The sequence below is a fragment of the Agrilus planipennis genome, unplaced genomic scaffold, assembly GCF_000699045.2.
Source record: "Agrilus planipennis isolate EAB-ADULT unplaced genomic scaffold, Apla_2.0 scaffold216, whole genome shotgun sequence".
Taxonomy (NCBI): Eukaryota; Metazoa; Arthropoda; class Insecta; order Coleoptera; family Buprestidae; genus Agrilus; species Agrilus planipennis.
The window spans coordinates 158,877-179,479 of NW_020438987.1; the positions used below are offsets into that span (position 1 = coordinate 158,877).

Below are 20,603 nucleotides of genomic sequence, written 5' to 3' on the forward strand. Positions count from 1 at the left end.
CGAAGAGATACACACCTGTTTTCGTAGGTACTAAAAACAAATAGAAAGAGGAACATTTTACGTCCACCACATCCCACACTTTTTTAATATAGCACACGAGGGGTAAGAGATAAAGGTAAAAATAACATAGATGTTACGCCATTATTTCCTTTAGACAAATAAACCGTATTCCTTGAGGATAATATTGTGGGGAATTTTACTGACTGAATGGCTAAAATTCTGAATTTTCTTCCCAAATTATTAGTCGTAGATAAGAATATGAAATGTTGTAATCTTGTAGAAAATTTAATTTTCTAATTGAATAGGTACATTAAAAAGAAGTGTCGAACTGAACTAGATTTATTTTATTACAATAAAAGAAAAGAAGGCGTTTTTAAATTAAATGTTAAATTTTTAATGAGTGCTCGACATATGTTTTGGGTTATATGGTAATTAATCCTTTTTCTGACTAAGGAATTACTCTTGAATTTTCTCAACCACTCTATCATAAAATTTTGCTTTTGTCTAAAAACTGCTCTAAACAGTGATGAGCAAAGAAAGACGAACACTGTCCCAGTCCTAAAAAGTACTAAAGTACCAAAAATGTGTTGTTTCCAGAAAAGAATATATTAAAGTTGTTCCCAATAGTTTAACTCATAAATCCATGAGAAGTAATAATTTTTAGTTAAGTCTTGTATATTCTGTCTTGGTTTTATTCTTGGTCGTGTTCGTTCGGTCTTGGTCTGGTATAAAAACAGTCTTGGACCTGCATTTAAATAACTTCTTTTGACAAGATAACATGCAGCTATTAAAACTCTTAACAGAAACAAAAAGCGTGTTGATATCTTCAGCAAGCGAAAACAATGGAAATTCTAAAGAAAAATGAGTCCTATTAGGCAAAAATGTAACTTCGATAGTGTTATTTTAATGCTCCTAGTCGACAATTTTCTTATCTAGTAAAACTGAAATAGATGAAGTTTTGTTCACTTTAATGTCCCAGTTGTGACAAGTTTTATTAAATGCTTACATTGAAGTAAAATTTACAGCAGGTATTCAATTTTCGACAATTCCGTTTTATAATTTAATTTCATGTTCTCGTTTTAATACGAGACACTAAAACCATTTCTTGAAAAGTAATTTCAAAATGGAAGAAGACGAAACTAAAAACTATCTGTATTTCAAACAGCAATTTGTAGCTAGATAGGTAATTCAGGATCATCAAATATGACAAACACAAAAAGAAAATTTCAATTCCAACATAATACAATAAAAAGGGTTACTGTTTTTCACATTGACAATGCTTAAAAGACCTGTCTTTCTTTGTTAATTCATTATTATTATTAAAACTTAACATCATCATATGGTCGTCAGTCTTAAGACTGGTTGGACACGCACTTCCACTCTTTTCTACCCCTAGGATTAGAACATCCCATATCCTGAACTATTTGTGAACAATAATCTAATATTGGTCTACCTCCACCCTTCTTCACTCCTGTTTCGATGGATAGTTTAAAAGGTAGTACATCCCTGTCTGCTCCCCTTCCTAATATTTACTTATACTTCTCTACGTTGCTGCTGAAACTCTACAACTGTTTGTTGCTCTATATACAAACTAAGTATCACTCTTCTATCTCTGCATCTCATCCCTACATTTTTAATGTTGTTTAAAAAACGCTAAATGAAATTGAATTTTGTTCATTTTACGAATTATAAAAGGGAGTGTTTTGCCGGAAACAAAGTTAGCGAAATGTTATTTTTGGAACAAAAGTCCCTTCAGCGGAACGTTATCACCCGCTTTATTAAACCCGTTTAAGTACGATTTGCGACCGATTCGGTGAATTTAAATCTCGCAAGAGAATTATCTAGTCTTAAACGGATTTACCAAATTAATGCTCAAAATCACCACTTTATTTCGAAACAAATATATCAATGTATATTAAGGAGTTTAAAACAACCTAAACGTACTTTCAAAAACGGAATATTAAAAGTTAGAAATGTGCCTACAGTAAGTAATAGTATTTTAAACTCAAGCAGAAATATAGAGTCAATTTGTGTGTCTCAAAATAAAATCTATAAAAATTCAGGTACCTACTTCAACAGTACTGAATAGATCATGGAAAGCCCTTACGTCGTTTTTTTTTTAATTATCATAACAAATCTTGTTCTAAATTCTTTTTTATGACAAAGAGAACTTGGTCCCTTTCTTAGAGTTAGTTACCTACATTTTTAGTAGGATCGAATTATCATATTAAAATTTTATATGAGTACGTATAAATAATTTTGATTTACTTTGATTTCTAGAGTTATTTATAATTAATATCAGTTTCCCAACAAAGATAAAATACTGCTGGTGTTTTTCTTTCAGGATTGAATCAATGGCGCAGCAACGGGGAAGTGAGTTAGCAGGTTCTAATCCCTTTTGCATAATTAAGAAAAGCTTTTTTTAAAAAATAGATTATTCATTTATTAATTACTTTTTAATAATTAACGCTGTATACCGTAAATGAAAGTATTCCAAGTCTGAGCATATTCAATATGCTTTTTTTTTTACTTTTACCCCTTAGTGAAAATCCTGGCTACGCCACTAGATTGAATCAAATATTTTTGCTGCAGGGTCCCTCATATTTTACCAGTACAGGGTTCAAGGGTTATTATAAGTATTACTAAATATTGGTTGTTCTTAAGACTTACCATGTTGAAGTCCCAGACGTCTGAGAAGCCTCTTCTTATGCACAGTGACTAATAGTATTTCCTAGGGACGTCCCATAGTTCGAAATAATTTGCATTAGTCGATTGCTATTTGTACCTAGATGGTCCCAAGGCAGAGCACCCCAACAATTGTAGACACGCGAGAGCAATCACTAGTACCACAAAAAGCACCGCGACCGAATACACTATAAACAGGTGCACCAAGGAAAAAACATACAAAGTACGATGGCACCACTTGTTCGGTTCGAAAAGCGTAGGGGCGTAATCAGGCCACTTGATCCGCAGGATCCAGTAATTACCCAAACCAAACCATCCTATAAGGAAGAGGGTGAGACAGACGGACGCAACTTTGGCCCCGACCACTGTAGCGTCCATGGAATTGACTTCGACGCGACGGTTTCGGAGCTGACTCCAAAGGAGCCAAGCCATCTTCACGCACCCCACACTACCGCCCACCACCATGTATACGGGGATGTGCGGCTCTCGGGGACAATCGCGCAAAAATTGAACACCTGCACCAAAAACCACGAATAATGCAATAACATTTTAAATTTATTATTCTCGGTATAGTTGAGACGTTAAAAATTGGCATAGTCCACAATAAAACTGTCGCATTTAATTTCTTCTTTCAACTTATTAATCAGACTAGAGCAGTTGCCAAGAGAACGCCCTCTTTTAGTCATGACAGACGTTGTAGGGGATATCGTAAACATAGAAAAGAGATGCCAGGTAAGAATTGCAGCGAGCACTAATAAAGAAAAAGGAATAACATTACATCAATTGATGTATAACAGAAAGAGATGCAAACAGAATTTCAGCGTGTTGTCAGCGTCAAACATTAAAGAAAGTTCTGTATTCTCAGAAATTTAGAAAAGGAAAGCATGAAGCATTTCCTAATTTAACAAGGGCGTGCTCAAAACGCAGCAAATGCTACAGTCCCGAGTGGAAACAAGAAAAAAGATACGTCCATTCTCACATATAATTTATTGGGGACTTTGCCAATTTTGTTCATCCCGACTATATCAATGCTTACCCATTATTAACATTAGAAGTGGAAGAGTTGATAAGCAGACCAAAACAACGGTGACTATAACTGAAACAAAAAGATGTCTCTAACAGACAGACAGAGGGACAGATACTGTAAAATAAGAAGGAATCCGTCAGTTAATCAACAGTTTTGAAATTTTGGAATGACTTGAACAAGAACCTTCAGGAGAATTTTGTTACATTTTAAATTACAATTTTTGGCAACACAACTAAGGGGTAGTCAATTCTGAGCTACCCCTTGTTGCTGAAATTTGCCCCAGATTATCGACATTTTTAAACAGGTTTTTATTAAAATCTGAATGGTGAATTAATGCTGTCCTGAACCCGAAATCTTTTACCAATTTGTCTAAATAATAAATTTCAACACGTTGGAGTATTATTAGAACCACATTAGAATTTAGCAACAAAAGATATGATGAAGATGAGTACCCACTCTCTTGATTGTTTTATTGTTTCTTCACGTACTTATTACTGTACTCAAAGAAGGTCAAATATTGAACTTTTTGATTTTTGAAGTTGATTTATTAGAATCCTGAAGTAGTGTTAAAATAATTCTAAAACTAAGTCCAGAATAACAAATGTATATGATCAAGTTGATGTTGTGAAGGTAAACATCAGGCTCGAATTCGAATATTTTTTTCCTTTTTTGAGGGTTGTTCGTCATTGTCAGGAGATATTTGCTGTTCTTTCCTTCGGATAATCAGCATACATATCTAACTGTGCGACTGTAATTTTTCAAACACTTCAAACTCAGAAATGCCTGCCGTGTGATGTTAAAATTTTTTTATGCTGTGAGTAATGAATCTGTCCAAAGGCAAACGTTAATATTAAGGCCAAATGGATTTATTACGTTTTTTGTAGAGTAAATGGAAAAAGGTTTTTATTTTGTTTCAAGCAATTCTTTTCTTTTATTTCGGTAATTCCTTCCATCTGTTTGGCATACTCGGCTTTATTGCAACTTCTATACAGAACATCTACCGAAAATTGCTTTCAATTTAATAAGGCCTTTAAAGTCCCGCTAAAAGAATCGTTATTTTTAATAGGTAGTTTTTTGCGCTGCTCTCTTTATCGACACTAAAAACACTCACTAGAATGAGTTTTGAAGTTTATCTAGGTACTTCGTGAGTTCATGATGTGCCCTGTTATTTTAAGGGACTGCTAAATATTCATACGCACTTTTTCGGCAAGTATGACAAACATCTTGCGTCTCGCCCATGGATCTGTTGCAAGGTAATAGAAACCGGGTGCACATTACAGATGCAAAATCGTTATGCATAATCCTCTTTGTTAGCAAGCCGTGTAATTTTGCGGTGCCGAGAACAACTTCATTGCATAAATTTTGCAAATGCAAAATCAGAATTTACAACAGACTCGCAAACTATCTCGGAATACTTTAAAAGCTTTATTAAAGCACCTAACTTAATAATTCCGAAAGTTCAAGAAGAAGTTAATGTTCATTTTAAAAAGAATGTTACCGCCAGAAATTCAACTAACTACAGTCCATTTCAATTTGTTAGAATTGTGACCTTGAAGAAGTCTGCGCGAAGATAGAGAGAATACACACTAGGCGTGAGCAAGACAGAAATAGTTGGGACAAGCTTGAACGAGCAGAGCTCTCGATCGGCAGTCTTAGGAGATCGGCTAGAACTGTACAGTACTAGACGAAAATGTTTAGCAATTTCTTAAAACAAAAATGTATTTAAATTAACAATAGAAAACCAAGCAAAAGTTTTATAGGTGTGTAGAACGTTAAGTTAATTCACTTTTTATTATTTTTGGCTAAATATGCTTTTAAATAATGAATATTCTTAATTTTTAACGAGGCAGTTTAAATAATTTTGCAAATGGTACTGTACACTTTTGTCTAGTTCTCGCTCGATGATCGGTGAAGAAATAAGCTCCACAGACAAATGTGATTGAATTTGGAATTAAGCTACGGTGCATCCTAATAAAGGGAAGGGGCATATCTCTAACTTCTTGAAACGAACTTTACGTCACTTTATTTTATCTAAACCGCCCGTGCAGCATCGTCTTCGGCGGACTTGCAAAATAGCACATATTTTTAACAAACGGTAATGGTCCAGTGGTATCGATGATCGGCTGTCAGGCAAGCGGGCCCGGTTTCTATACTAGGTCGATGCTATAGCTTTTTTTTTTCTATATTCATATGACGCTTGTTTAATTAATCACATGTGGTACGTGTTACCAAATGCCCCGCACTCTTTTTCAATTAACATGGAATACTGAGACCATTAGTTTGATATTATACATATATATATATATGGTACATGTAAATTCGGCCTACGCAATGCATAGTTATTTCGTTTTAATGATGACAATATTTTTAATTTTTTGGATCGTAATCGCTTCAATTGTATCATGAAAACCCATTTGAAAGAACATGCTTAATGGAGTTTGTTGATTGAATTTCAGCTACACAGCGTTAAATAAATTCTAATTTAATTTTCACCGGATAGTTCATTAATTTTGTTTACAATCCTCTTCCATGGACGTATCCTTGTTTAACGAATGAAAAATATCACAATTAACTCTGCAAATACGTGTATAGAAAAAAAATCTAAACATCGCATTAAAAAAATGTTGGATTGGGATAAATAATGGGTGAAAGTCAAATTTTTTCGAAAACACCGATCGAAAGCAGTGAAACATAAATCTTGTCGCAAAAGCGCTGCCAAAACTAAAGTTTTTTCTTGTAAAATGACTTTTTTTGCTATCAAATTCTAATACGGCCCCAAGCACTTGACCTCTCTACCTTCTCAATGAAGCCACCACGTCATAAATCAACGTGATGGTTTAATATATCAACTTCAACGAGTTAGGTACGAACTTCTACTCGTTTACGAAGTTCAGTCCTTTATATACACATAAAAAAAAGAAGACTGATAACCAATCTGCTTGTGAAGATATCAAAGTTTTCTCTGAATTTTTACCGAGGCACAACAACAAAGATATTATATAAGGCAAACGAACATGGATTTTATACGAGGTATGTTCAAAAAGTACCGCGAATTTGGGTTTATTCAAGAATTATTTATTTATTCATGAATATCTATTTTGTCCCTTTCAAAGTAATCCCTAGCACATATGAGAGACATGAGTACCAACATAACGCCACAAAAAATCGAAAATCGAATATACGTAACTCGCGGAAATTCAAAATTCGCGATAGTTTTTGATCAACCCTCGTACTTGCAATACAAAAAGTTTCAACAGAAGAAATGTTATTATAAAGAGTGCTACAAAGAAATAATTGAAATGGGACCTACATGATTCTTTAAAAAATATTTTGGGACGTAATCTAATGACATTATGATTTTCCGAGAAATTCAGTCAAGTCGATGTTCATCCCAAAATGAATTTTATAGGAGAAAATGTAAGAGATTAGTCTTTGTACGTTGTACCAAGTATGCTAAATGAGGAAACGATAAACAGTTTGCTGTTTTTTGTGTTAAATCTTCCAAAAACGATTCTTTTGTTATACAAGACAACGCTAGTGCAGTTTGGCCATTCCCAATTGTAAATTCTTATATATTTTGAACGCCACATTAAGCCGCAAAGATACGATGATTGCACGTGTCGGTTAAAACGAATCCGCACAATACATTGCTCCCAAAAGGGCCTTATCGCAGAGTTAAGAGATGAAAGCGCAAAAATATCTATCGAGCAAATGTGAAACAGAGACACGGAATAATTATTGCGTTGCATGAAACACTTTATAACGAACGTAATACAAAGCTTAAAAGGGAATTATAGAGTCTTCCGGTTAATGTAGACCGCTTGACGAAAATTTTGTGAGGGCTTCTTTATCTACTTTTCCCTCTGAAGTCTAAATTATTATCACAGACTTTATGAAACAAAAAATTAGCTTTCTATTTTTTTATTTTGAAACGAGAAGCTAATTCGAAATGTGACGCTATAGACAGATGATTAAAATACCATGGACAGGAAGAATTATGAATGAGGAGGTATTAAAAAAAATACGAAACCTAGGAGCGCTGTGGATTGAAATGATATGATGATGAGTAAAGGTTAGAAGTTATTGAGAACTGTAAAGTCATTAAGAATTTACATACATCATCGACGTAAACCTTACAAACCAATACAGAATTTGCTCGAGAATTTCAGGATGTTCGATAGTCGTATGTGCTGCAAACGTTCCAGCTCATTATGAAGCAGATACAATTTTTTTTATTTTGAAATGAGAAGCTAATTCGAGATGTGGCGTTATAGACAGATGATTAAAATACCATGGACAGGAAGAATTAGGAATGAGAAGGTATTAGAAAAAGTAAGAAAACAAGGAGCGCTATGAACTGAAATGCTATGATGATGAGGAACGGTTAGAAGTTATTGGGAACTGTAATATGATTAAGAATTTACATACATCATCGACGTAAACCTTACAAACCAATACAAAATTTACCCGAGAATTTCAGGATGTTCGATCGTCAAATGTGCTGCAAACGTTCCAGCTCATTATGAGGCAGATACATGTCGTGTGTCTTTAAAAAAATTTGTTGTGATTAAAATGACTTACCAGTGCGATTGACGATTGTAAGAGCCTTGCATACAAAGTCACAGGTGCCTGTGGCTTCCAGGTTGGCATCTTTAAGTTGGTAGGCTACGGAACCGTAGGTTGCCAAGGGAACGCTCAATCCGAGACCCTGTTCTTCACTTCCGCTATGTTTGTGTTGGCTTTCCGAGCTTCCGCACAGTCGACGATTCTCGTCCGATATCTGAAGCAATCCCGTCTGCAAATAAACAAAACAATAACGATAACATCGCGCCATCTCGTGATTTTAACCAGACGTGATGCAAATGCTCCATGTGAGCTAATAATTTAAACATCCCACGAAAAGAATTTCGTAATTTCCCAAATTTCAAACCACAAATTCTAACAATAACAATAGTCATCTAACACAGTCAAATATTGAAGAAATGAGATTTATTATTTACATAAAATCTTCGCCATGTTTTTGATTACTTTTCCTATGGGAAAAGCTTTCGCCAAAAACTAAATTCACTGTCGCCCTCTTCTTCGCTCATGAGTAATACGTTTGTCATTTTGGAGTTCCCTACGTCTCGAATGAGTTTAGAACAAGTCCCCTTCGTTCCAATTTTGTCGTTTTCAACATCTTCCTTGCCAGCAAAAAGGTTTATATCGTTTTTACACGGAAATAAATTTTTCCATTATAACTTCCTTCTTTGCGAATTTGCTTACGTTCCCGCTCGCTTTGCCCATAGCAAAAAGGTAACCAAATCATTCATATAATAGAGTTTTTAAAACACTTTTACCGTTCCATATCTTCCAGAGTTCTTTTTTCGAAATAAAAATCATTACCGTGTAGAATAAAATTGGAAAATTAATAATGAACCCAACATTTGAGAACTAAATTTGCCCTTTATATATGGATACGTTAATATAATAGGCCTCTTCACAGCGAAGGGTTACAAACTCTGGAGGACATTACGAACGAATTCTGACTAGAAATTTCACCCTAGCTACCCTTTCTTCCAAAGTAATACCGATAATATCCGAAAAAAATAAATTTCAAAGAAAATTAGGTGCTTACCGAACTACTGGCTCGCCTGGAACCGGCCTCAGAAAGGGCTGTGTTACTGCTGTACCCTTGGTGAATTGTAGTCCTAGACCCTGCTTTGTATGGAGAAGAGCGACCCCCAGATCTGCTTCCTGAAGCAAACCAAAAATTGGAGTCGTCACCTATTAATGTTTTACGGACAGAAACTACTCTTACCGCATGAATTATCAGCGCTGGCCCTACGATCACCGGGTGAAGGGTCTTGGAATGTCAGAGTCAAGCTTCTTCTTGGTGTTTTACTATTAGAATCGGTGATGTAATGGGAGACACTACCCCTTGCAATGCTGCCCCGGGGACTTTTGTTAATGTTAACTATTTCACCGCCACCAACGCTGCCTCTGGGACTTCTTTCACCCTGTATATAAAATGTAAGAATTTAAAAGAATTTGGCTATCCCACGACGTGCACTGTGATGCAGGAAGGCGTTCTTCAGACACCCTCAGGAATCAAGGAAACAAGTGGATAACTAGGGATAAGAAAGACATGCCCTTAAGAATTACAACGCAGAAACGCGCTCTGCTGCCACCCTAAGAATCCAAATAAATGGGTGATTAATTGTGGTTAGGAACAGAAAGACAATTCTATAAGATTTATATTGTAGAACGGGAAGGCGCTCGTCAGATATCGTTGGAAATCAAGGAAATAGTCGAATGACTGGGGCTAGGGACAGAAAGACAAGTTTGTAGGACTTACAATGTGGTACAGGAAGGCGCTCTTCGACCACCGCTAGGAATCAAGGAAATAGGTGGATGAATGCGATTAGGAACAGAAAAACAAGAACATATGACTTACGCTGGGGACCAAGAAGGTGCTCTTCAGCCACACTTGGAAATCAAGAAAACAAGTGGATGAATGCGGTTATGGGCAGAAAGACAATCTCTTAGGAATTACAGCGCTGAATGGCGCCCTTCAGCCACCCTTAGAAATTAAAGAAATTGGTGAATAATTGTAGTTAAGAACTGAAAGACCATTCTAAGAGACTTGCGCTCTTAAGACATCCTTGCGAATCAAATCAATAGTTGTATGACTGGGATTGGGGACAAAAAGACAAGTCTGTAATATTTACAATGTGGCGCAGGAAGACTGTCTTCTGTCGCCCTCAAGAATCAAGTAAATGGGTAGACGATTGTGGTTAGGGGCTGAATGACAAGGCTATAGATTAGTATAATTTGAATGAAGACGTATAACTTTGAACGGATTTATCTAGCGAATATAATGCAGATTTGTTAAGAGTTTAAGGATTAAATGATGCAGAAATTAGTCTTTTCAACTCGCCTGACGCTCTTTATATTTTAACGTTTTACTTTTAAAGAAAATTCTTAGCACCAGGTAAGATTTACTGCAACACTAAGTAGACGGCTATTCAAGTTTCAACTGCTTTGCATTTTGAAGTGTACCGGAATTCCCCGTCCCGAGTAATTCATGTCAGGCATGAAATGTATTACTGCTCTTCTAACAGTCCATCTTTCGAAACAAAAAAAGTTACTCGAGCTTCTCTGCCAGCTTTTAAAGTAATAATGGCACCTCTGCTACCTCTCCCTTTTTTATAAAATATGTAGGTACTAATAAATCAGCTGCATTTATATACGGTATCACGAAAAGCAAAAGAAAATGACAAAACACTAATAACTCAGAAAAAAACACCCCACGAAAGTTTTGAAGACATAGTGTATTAAAGTAATTAAGGAAGATCATACTTGATATTCTCCGGTGAAACTTCCTCTGGGACTGTTCCTGGATGGAGTACACGTTTCTGGGCCAATACTACCCCGTGGGCTTCTGTTAGGGCTTTTGTTGTTCCCATCTTCGTTGTTAGCGTTTAATTTTTGATGCCATGCAGTCGGTTCTGAAGGAGTTACCAACGATGTCCGAGAAACTCTCGTGTTGGGGTCAATCGTTAAATTTAGCTTGGACGACCTGTTAGACTCCGCACACAAATTCAGCCTTGAACTGGAAGAAAAATTACAAAAATATGTTGAAACAGAGAACCACGTTTTCTTGTAGCGTATCTTCTATCGTAGCAAGTTTGCTATAAAAGATGAAAAATACCTAAAATAATATTTCCAAATATATACTATTGGGTTGTTCGGAAAGTCATTTCGTTTTCTCCCGACAAAGGATTTAATTGTATTCTTTTGCACCCAACTTCACATTTAAGCCGTATAATTTTTATATGTTTTTGGTTGGTGCCCTTTTAAATATGGAGAGCGATAAGCAGCATTTTCGACATATCTTACTGTTTTACTACAGAAAGGGTAAAAATGCTGTTCAAACCAGAAAGAAATTGACTGATGTGTATGGAGAAGGTGTGTTGACAGTACGCCAGTGCCACAACTGGTTCGCTAAATTTCGATCCGGCAATTTTGATGTCGAAGATGCACTACGTTCGGGAAGGCCGGTTGAAGCTGATAAAGACGCGATAAAGGCATTAGTTGATGTGAACTGGCGAATAACAACACGTGAGATCGGATTGAGGTTAAATTTATCAAATTCAACAGTTTATGACCACTTGAAAGGCCTGGGATTATCCTCGAAGCTCGATGTATGGGTTCCCCATCTTCTCACAGAGAGAAATCTGTGTCGCCGCATTGACGTCTGCGATTCGCTTCTCAAACGTCACGAAAATGATCCGTTTTTGAAGCGCATCATCACTGGGGACGAAAAATGGGTTGTATACAACAACGTCAAACGCAAGAGGTCATGGAGCAAAAAAGATGAACCGGCTCAAACCAACTAATCAACAGGAAAGGTGTAGTGTTTCACCAAGACAACGCGAGACCTCACACAAGTTTGGTCACTCGCCAAAAGCTTTTACAGCTTGAATGGAATACAATGCTACACCCACCATATTCTCCAGACCTGGCACCATCGGATTATTATTTGTTCCGGTCACTTCAAAATTTTTTAGACGGTAAAACCTTAACCTCAAATGAGGAGGTCAAAAACCTCCTCGATCAGTTTTTTGCCAGCAAAGACCAAAAATTTTATGAGCGTGGAATTATGCTACTACCAGAAAGATGGCAAAAGGTGTTGGACCAGAACGGTCAATATATAATTTAATAAAGTATTTGTTTATTATACACCTATAACAACCCTATATTTAGTACTTAGTCGGAAACAAAAATTTGAGAACAACAAATCTAGCGATTTTTGACCTATTTTAGCGATTACTGATTGGAAAAATCATCTTGGGGGTAAGTTTTGAAGAGTTGGAATTATTTATTCTAGGTCGAAAATATCTGTTTCCACGGCAAAATTACGAATACATCTTGTAGATTTCGCCGACATAGCGACCGAAGATGTAGATACTAGAAACTTTATTGAAAAAGTTTGTCGAAGATGTATCAACTCACCGACTACACAAAGTTACACAGATGCAAACAACATCTCATACATTTCAAATAAAATGAAATACTGCACGGAAATATAACTTTCTTTTCCTAGAAATTCGATGAATCCGAAACAGAGTACGTAACCTATTTTTCAAGTTCGTCATTTGGTTTAATTAAAAATTAGTGAGTCCACTTTAAAATGAGTAAATACTAATTACAAAAGACAATAATATCACTTTTAACATTGCAAAAGTTTCTTTTCGGGAGGTACTCGAACAACTGAAAGAACAGAAGACGCTTTGAAAGTCAGTAAGAAATAGGAGATGAGGATAGATTAGAGACAGAGGAATATTTAGACTAGATATGGGATATTTTACCTTTTGGGAATGGAAATATCGTATGCCCAAGAGTCTTTAAACTAAAAACCTTCTGATAATAACAAGATTTCTTTAAACATTGGTAATGAGAAATCCAACAGTTTCTATGACAATTAAGTTCAAATCGGTTAACAGTTAATGGAGTCTATTGTATACACCATTTTTACTTATATATGTTAATGAGTTTTGGACTAGTTCTTTGTTATGAATTGTACAAGAAAATAGGTTGCCTAATTTAGTCCACATGGGATACTTGAAGTACTGCTGAAAGAGTTTTTAAGGCAATTTAATCTTCTCGCTGTACAGAAGGCTTGAATTGACGCGTTTGCAACATTAAGTACAAATTCTCTAGCTCTTATCTTGCTGATGTACCTACTTCTAACAACTGTGTTGCTCTAGATTCCTACATTTTAACGCTCAAACGTAGTTGAACAAACTTAACAATGGCTGTTTCTATACAATTTAAACATTCCAAACTAAATTTTACGAAAACCTGCTGTTTGAGATACTGAAAGTCTTATATTACACAATTCGAAAGTTCAAATTGAAAAAACTACATCAATGGGTCTACTTTAAATTAATAAAAAATGGATTTCAATTTTTTTATTCGAAGTATATTTAAAAAGGGAAATAATTTTGACGACTACGGTAAAAACGAGATCAAAGTTATTTCGACATTCCCAGAAATTGATATTCTCAAACTTTCAAGAGTAATCCGGAAGGATTTTGAGGAAAAGTTTCTCCGTAACAACATAAAACAGTATATTACCTCTGCTTTGACCCCATTTAAAAGATTTATCACCAACTGAAACCCAATGTTACTCTTTTCTACCTCTACACACCTGCATCAATCTTTTCGTGTCAGTAATAACCTTATTTTCATTCTACATATGAATCATTTTTACTTAACAACACTGCACTTGCGCACTTTTCTGTAACATACTGTGTAATTATTGACATGTTAAGTTTACGTCATCCATAAAGTCTATACGAATCAATCCACAAAAGTAGAACAACATACTGAACTCATGTGTAATATTCAGTAGAAAATACAATGTAAATTACTACGTACTAGAATGGCAGGATGTTAGAGGTAATTTAGAATGAGATGAACCTTCGCTTGAGGTTGCGCAGTTATTGGTCATCACCTTTTGTAGTCTATCTGGAACTCCATATCACGTTGTACATAGAGACAATGGTTAGAATCAATAGAATAACAGCTCGGCTAATGTGCCCCCCTTCTCACGCATCTGAAGTGCATGTCATTCGAAACTACCTATACATCTTTTTAAGTGTAAGTACTTAAAGTTATCGTAAATGATTAAACTGATTACTACCTACTTATTTATATATATATATATATAGAATCATTATTTATGCCTGATTGATCGCATGTGATATTAGTTTTGATTTCATGTTTGTTGTCGCGTGTGTGGCATAAAATGTTTTAAACTGATTTTGATTTCCAACCGAGCAGTTGACAATATCCACGATATTTATCAGAAAGAGAAACGCTTTTCGTCCGAACAGATCAATAAAATGCTTGGTAGGTACACTTGATCATTGCCGGTTAACAAAAGTTACGCATAGGACCAAATAACACAACAGGATAGTTAAATTTGCATACTGTTATTAGTTGAACAGGTCTGGCATGATAATTTAGGAAAAACATTAAAAGATCAAAGATATTATGACGAAAGAAAGCATAAAAAATTAAGCGATCTTCTCAGATATACCATTCAATATTCACGGCTGCAGATTTTGATAATTTAATCTCATAAATTAACAACAGTGAAATATCTCTGCGAAGTTGAATAAATTTCCATATCCCCCGGCTTAATTTATATAGGCTTAAATTGATTCTTAATTGACCGATATTAATTTCAGGGCCCGCTGAACCGACAAGGGGACCCACAAATTGCCCTTAGTTATGTGTAGGTATCTAAAGCATCGCTTTGAATTTATTAGTTTGAAAAGCCAAACTGTTTGTCCATTGTAATTTACGACACTTGAATCAAAATAGGACACTTCTTGAATATATTCGAATACCTAACGAAAGATTTTTGTACCTTCTTTAAATATGAGGAAACTTTCCAATACCACGACACAAGCTATCGACATACGAGGGTCGATTGATAAGTTTCCGGCCTAACCAAGAGATGACGCCACTAGGCCTACCTTGAGGTGACATTCTATAGTACCATCCTTGGATAGCTTGTAGCTATAGTTTCAGCCCGATCTCCTTGCTAGTGTAGGTTTGACAGCACGCTGAACAAGACGCCTCTGTGGTTTTCGTAAAAATGGAAAAGCAGGAAAATCGTGCTGTCATCAAATACTTTTATTTGAAGGGGTTAACGCCGAAGGAAATTAAAAAAGAGATGGACTCAACACTGGGGACATCCTCCCCGTCATATTCAACCGTTAAGCAGTGGGTTTCCGAGTTTAAAAAGGGTCGTGTGAGCACCTCTGATGGGCCTCGCTCAGGACGCCCCGTTGAGGTCACAACTCCAGATATGATCGAAAAAATTCATCAAATAGTGCTGGGAGACCGCAGATTGAAAGTGCGTGAGATAGCTGAGACCTGTAAGATGTCATATGAACGTGTGCAACATATTTTGCACCAACATTTGCATATGGAAAAGCTCTGTGCAAGATGGGTGCCGCGTTTGCTAACAGTCGACCAAAAATTGATTCGAAAAAACATTTCTACCGCAAATTTGTCATTGTATAAGCGTAATCCAAGCGAATTTTTGCGTCGATTCGTAACCGTTGACGAAACGTGGGTCCACCACTACACTCCTGAAACCAAAGAACAGTCTAAACAGTGGATTGGACCAGGGGAACCAACTCCAAAGAAGGCAAAAACAATTTTTTCGGCGAACAAGGTTATGGCTACTGTTTTTTGGGATGCAAGAGGTATTATATACATTGATTACCTTGCAAAGGGTAATACTATCACTGGTCAATACTACGCAGACTTATTGCAACGTTTGAGCCACGAGGTGAAAATTAAACGACCTCATCTGGCGAAGAAAAAATCTTGTTTCATCACGATAACGCACCAGCGCACACGTCAATCGTTGCGACGGCTAAAATCAACGATCTAAAGTTTGAATTGATGCCGCACCCTCCTTACTCTCCAGACCTAGCCCCGAGTGACTATTTTCTGTTCCCTAATCTCAAAAAATGGCTTGGCGGTAAGAGATTTGCGGACAATGAAGAAGTAATCGAAGCTGTAAATGGTTATTTTGAGGAGCTTGACGAATCAGTCTATAGACTGGAACACCGCTATGAGAAATGTATCAGCCTTGGAGGAGATTATGTTGAGAAATAAAAAAAAAAAATTTTTAAAAACCTTGTTTTTCTTGGTCAGGCCGGAAACTTATCAATCCACCCTCGTAAGTCATTTGCACCAACATGACATCAAACAGAAGGCATTAGAACCTTAAAAAAAGTACAAAGAGACATTGGACTCCTTGGAAATGGATAATCTAAAATATTGGATCGATATTGTTTTCTCGGTTCAAGTCATGGCCCATGGAATTTTGATGTTCCAAATTGATATCAGCACCTGCCAAATCGCCACTTATCATATATTTAGCAAGGAACTACGAAATTCTATGAATTACTACAAAACAGCCCGCAAAACAATATCGAATTATTATAAGCCAGCTGTGTAAAATTGAAAACTACAAGATATAATGGTGTGCTAATGATTCGAAAAATTTTACTTATTAGATGAATCCAAAGCTAGAGAAACTATGGATTCCATTTCTTTCTCTTAATACAAGCTATAAAATAACAGGAACAAAATGCGGTTGTAAATATTTTGATATAAAATTATTGGTGTTGATTTTACATCAATCAAATTATTTTCAACCCTATTTTGGCTCTGATCTTTCACGCTGAAAATTGTGTAAAGCCCTTTATTATATTCTGAATTCTGATTGATTAAATGTTTGCCCTTAGGCTTATCTATAAATTATTAATGGACGTTACAACGTAAATGAAATAAAAGACAGGGAAAGAAAGTTGTGAAATGTATTCGTAATTCCTGGAAATTTAATATTTAAGGAAAAATTAAAGCTGTAACAATTTCGGTTATTAATATTGAATTTTAAACGACTTTTTTTAAATCTTCTACAAGTTGATGAAACAGTAAAAAGAAAAGTATGAAACTTAGTTATGTACCATTCCTTATTAATACTGCAAATAATATTTCCTTTCCTTCACAAATATAACTGAGGATTCTTTTATTTTAATTAAAATGTGTTTCTCTTTTTATAGCTAGGCTTCACCGAAATAAAGTAAAGATACAACGAATTTAATTTTCTCCAGGGAAAATTAGCTTTCGGTTTCTTTTTATACTGTTTTTTGCAGTGGACCTTGCTTTTTCAATTACATCAAATTACATCCCGGGGTTTTTGTTCTATTTCCAATTTTCTGGGATAAGCATCATACGACCACATCAATCCCAGGAATTCTTCTTTTTTGTAATTTAACTTTTGGCGAGTAAAGAATTTAAATATAACTTTGTTATAATCACTCCCGACAACCTCATCGTCAAGTTTGTACAGTTCCATCAAGCGAACAACAATTTTTAAGTTTAGTAGCAAATAGATAATCAATATGTATAGATTAACACTTTCAAACCCTGTTCCCTTTTCGTTACAACCACTAAGTGGTTTCCTTTTCAGACAATTCACTCAAGCATGCTCGAAATTTACTAATTCCATCAAATGACGATTCCTTTCTTTCCTTTCCCGGGGCGAGACATTTGACGCGGTACCTTTCTCTTATCTTACAATATATTTTCTATTGGTGGTACATATTCTTCCAGCAAAATATTAGGATAACCAGAAAAAGAATGATATATCAAACATAAGAATAACTAAATGAAGAAGACTACCAACATTGGCTTCTTCCTATCTCCTCGAAAACTAAAGCAATCTACATGTGTAAATTTGAGAACAGTAATCTACTCCAGGTCTACCCCTCATATTCCTATTTCTGCTTATAATGCATCTCTAACTACCTTCTCGTACCAACCTATCTCACCTGTTTGTTATCGACTTCCATAAGACCATTTGGTCTCCTATATCTTTTCTAATACTCCCTCATTTCTATCATTTACAACTTCTCGAGAAATTTGCATCATTTTCTGTTTTTCGACTGATTTGTTGGGTTGTCTTAAATTATTTTTTTACCCTAATTAGGACCTACTTCTCCCAATCCCTTATTAGTGATTAGCCATGAGTAACATTAACTCCACTTTTGGATTAAAAATTGTACAAAAACGCCGAAAGTTTTAAATATGTAGTAAAGTTTTGCAAAATTTCATCCAACAACGGTATTAACAAATAAAAATGCCAAAATTTGCCTTGCAACAGTGCAACATTCTTCAAGAAGTAACTAACGATTAACACGTTTAATCAAAAGCCAGAAAGATTAGGTACTTACCCTGTACATCCATTAGTATCTGGAACTAAACTGTTTCGAGCGCTTCTACTGCCTTCAGGCACTAGACTGTACCTATAATTCCTGTTATAATTGTCAGGCACTAGACTATTTCGCGCACTAAGACAAGTGTCCGGCACTAAACTACCCCTAGGGCTCCTGCTGTACACTTCATTAGGAACGAGACTGTGTCTAGGACTTCGCGAAAGTAATTGTTCGTTCACTAAACTGTTTCGAGGACTTAACGCTGATTCTGGCACCAAACTGTTCCTGGGACTTAGAGCGGATTCGGGGACTAGGCTGTTTCGCGGACTTGCAGCACAGTCAGGTACCAAACTATTCCTAGGGCTTAATGCTGATTCGGGAACTAGACTGTGACGCGGACTTTTGGAAGCGTATCCCATAACAGGCTCGGATGCGTCTAGAGAAATATTGGGGACTATGCTGGGACGTGGACTGTTGCTGGTGTTGTGCGGGACAAAAATGCGTCCGACATCGCTATCCACAGGGGACACAGCAATGCTTGCTCTGCGACCTGGACTTGTCCCCGCCGAACGCGCTGGTCGTGTTTGGGGAGACGATGCCGCACTCCTTGATGCCCTTCTACGTCTGGACGATGAACTTCGATGAAGCATTTCTTTCAGTCAGTTGTTAGTACATTTCTCTGAAACTACAAACAAATGATAAAGTAAATACACCCCGGGATGGACCAATTTAATAAATTACCGCTTCTGTGGGTAACTGTGTACAAGTTTAGAACGTTAGTAAACGAGAAATGTCAATTTAGATATGAGCCCTTAAAATATTAGCTTTCTGATCCGTGGACGTACTACTACCTGAAAATATAGTTTTATTTATTGTCCTAAACAAACATCGTCATACAAAAAGAATACTGAGAAGGAGTACAGAAGAAGCCCTATAGAAACAACTTACGAATCTAACTTACGATCTTGTTCTTGTTATTAAACAACTTATATTATTATCGAACTTGTTTGAAATCAAATTAAGAGCGACATAGCTTCAGATTAAATGTAAGATTCATGTAGATATGTGAAAATAGGCTATTATTAGTTCTGTCGCCTCAAATGGATTTAGAAGTGAGTTATCAAAAGTTAGAGCGTTGATTAGTGTCATATCCAATTCGACAACACATTCGCACTGGATAACAACGTTTTGGGATTACTAATTACAATTTCGTACGTGAACGATATCTCTCCATTAATTGAATTAGAATCAGTTTGAGTCGGCCGCAGATGCAAATAATGCTTCCATTCGGGCGAATCCATTAAGAAAGTGACTAATGGATATTTCCCAATGTTACTTGTAATTAAGAGCTTTAATATTAGGCATTAGCCAAACAATTTTCATAAAACGTTGAAGGAAGAAAGCATTCGTCTTTTCAAGACAAACTTTTTTGCATTATGAAAACCTTGTCTTACAAATTTGACATTTTCGGGATATTTTTTTAAAAATTTGATGCGATCTATCGACACCTATACAATCAAAAGTACTACTTTCTTTATTAAGCCTTCTCGATTCGTACAGANAGATTGTTTTGTTATGACAGGGTAGGATTTAGAAGAATTTGAGCGAACGAAGTCAGAAGTTATTCCTTTTTACAATGAATTTCCACCTAGTACAAAGTAAATCGTATTGAACTCCACTTAATATAGCATTGTGTTACAGATGGCGTTTACCGCACAGTTTGTAGGATTTTATAATCTTATTCAGCTATTATATAAAATCTTTTACTTTAAATAAAATACATACATTTGAAAATTAAATCTGATAGTTGGTACATTGGAATGTAATTGTGTAAGTGGCCCCTTCGCTTCTAAACGTGTCTCATTTGTTAGACATGTCCGTCCAATTACGAAATGCCAATTCAACCCTTAGAACAAAGCCTAACACAGACTCTTCTCCCATGTACAGATTGCAACCGAACTGGTCCTCATAAATATGGAAATCAATATTATCTGATCAGGGTTGTCTGAATTTATTCGGCCCTCTCAGTCACCACAGTTACTATCATGTTTGGAATCATATTCAACTCCAATATGTCCCTTATCATCACGACAAAC

General features: G+C 35.9%; 1 protein-coding gene across 1 annotated transcript in view; it reads right to left on the minus strand.

The window, feature by feature from the left end:
* Nucleotides 1-2,564: 2,564 nt before the first annotated feature.
* The window catches only part of LOC108741792, a 35,542-nt gene continuing 17,503 nt past the window's right edge, over nt 2,565-20,603 (minus strand). The window contains exons 3-9 of the mRNA XM_025975630.1: nt 18,526-19,167; nt 11,054-11,306; nt 9,513-9,711; nt 9,330-9,448; nt 8,294-8,507; nt 3,722-3,781; nt 2,565-3,200 (exon numbers count right to left, since the gene is read on the minus strand). Coding sequence (XP_025831415.1) covers nt 2,776-3,200; nt 3,722-3,781; nt 8,294-8,507; nt 9,330-9,448; nt 9,513-9,711; nt 11,054-11,306; nt 18,526-19,167 — 1,912 coding nt within the window. The 3' untranslated portion in view covers nt 2,565-2,775. The remainder of the gene's footprint in view (nt 3,201-3,721; nt 3,782-8,293; nt 8,508-9,329; nt 9,449-9,512; nt 9,712-11,053; nt 11,307-18,525; nt 19,168-20,603) is intronic.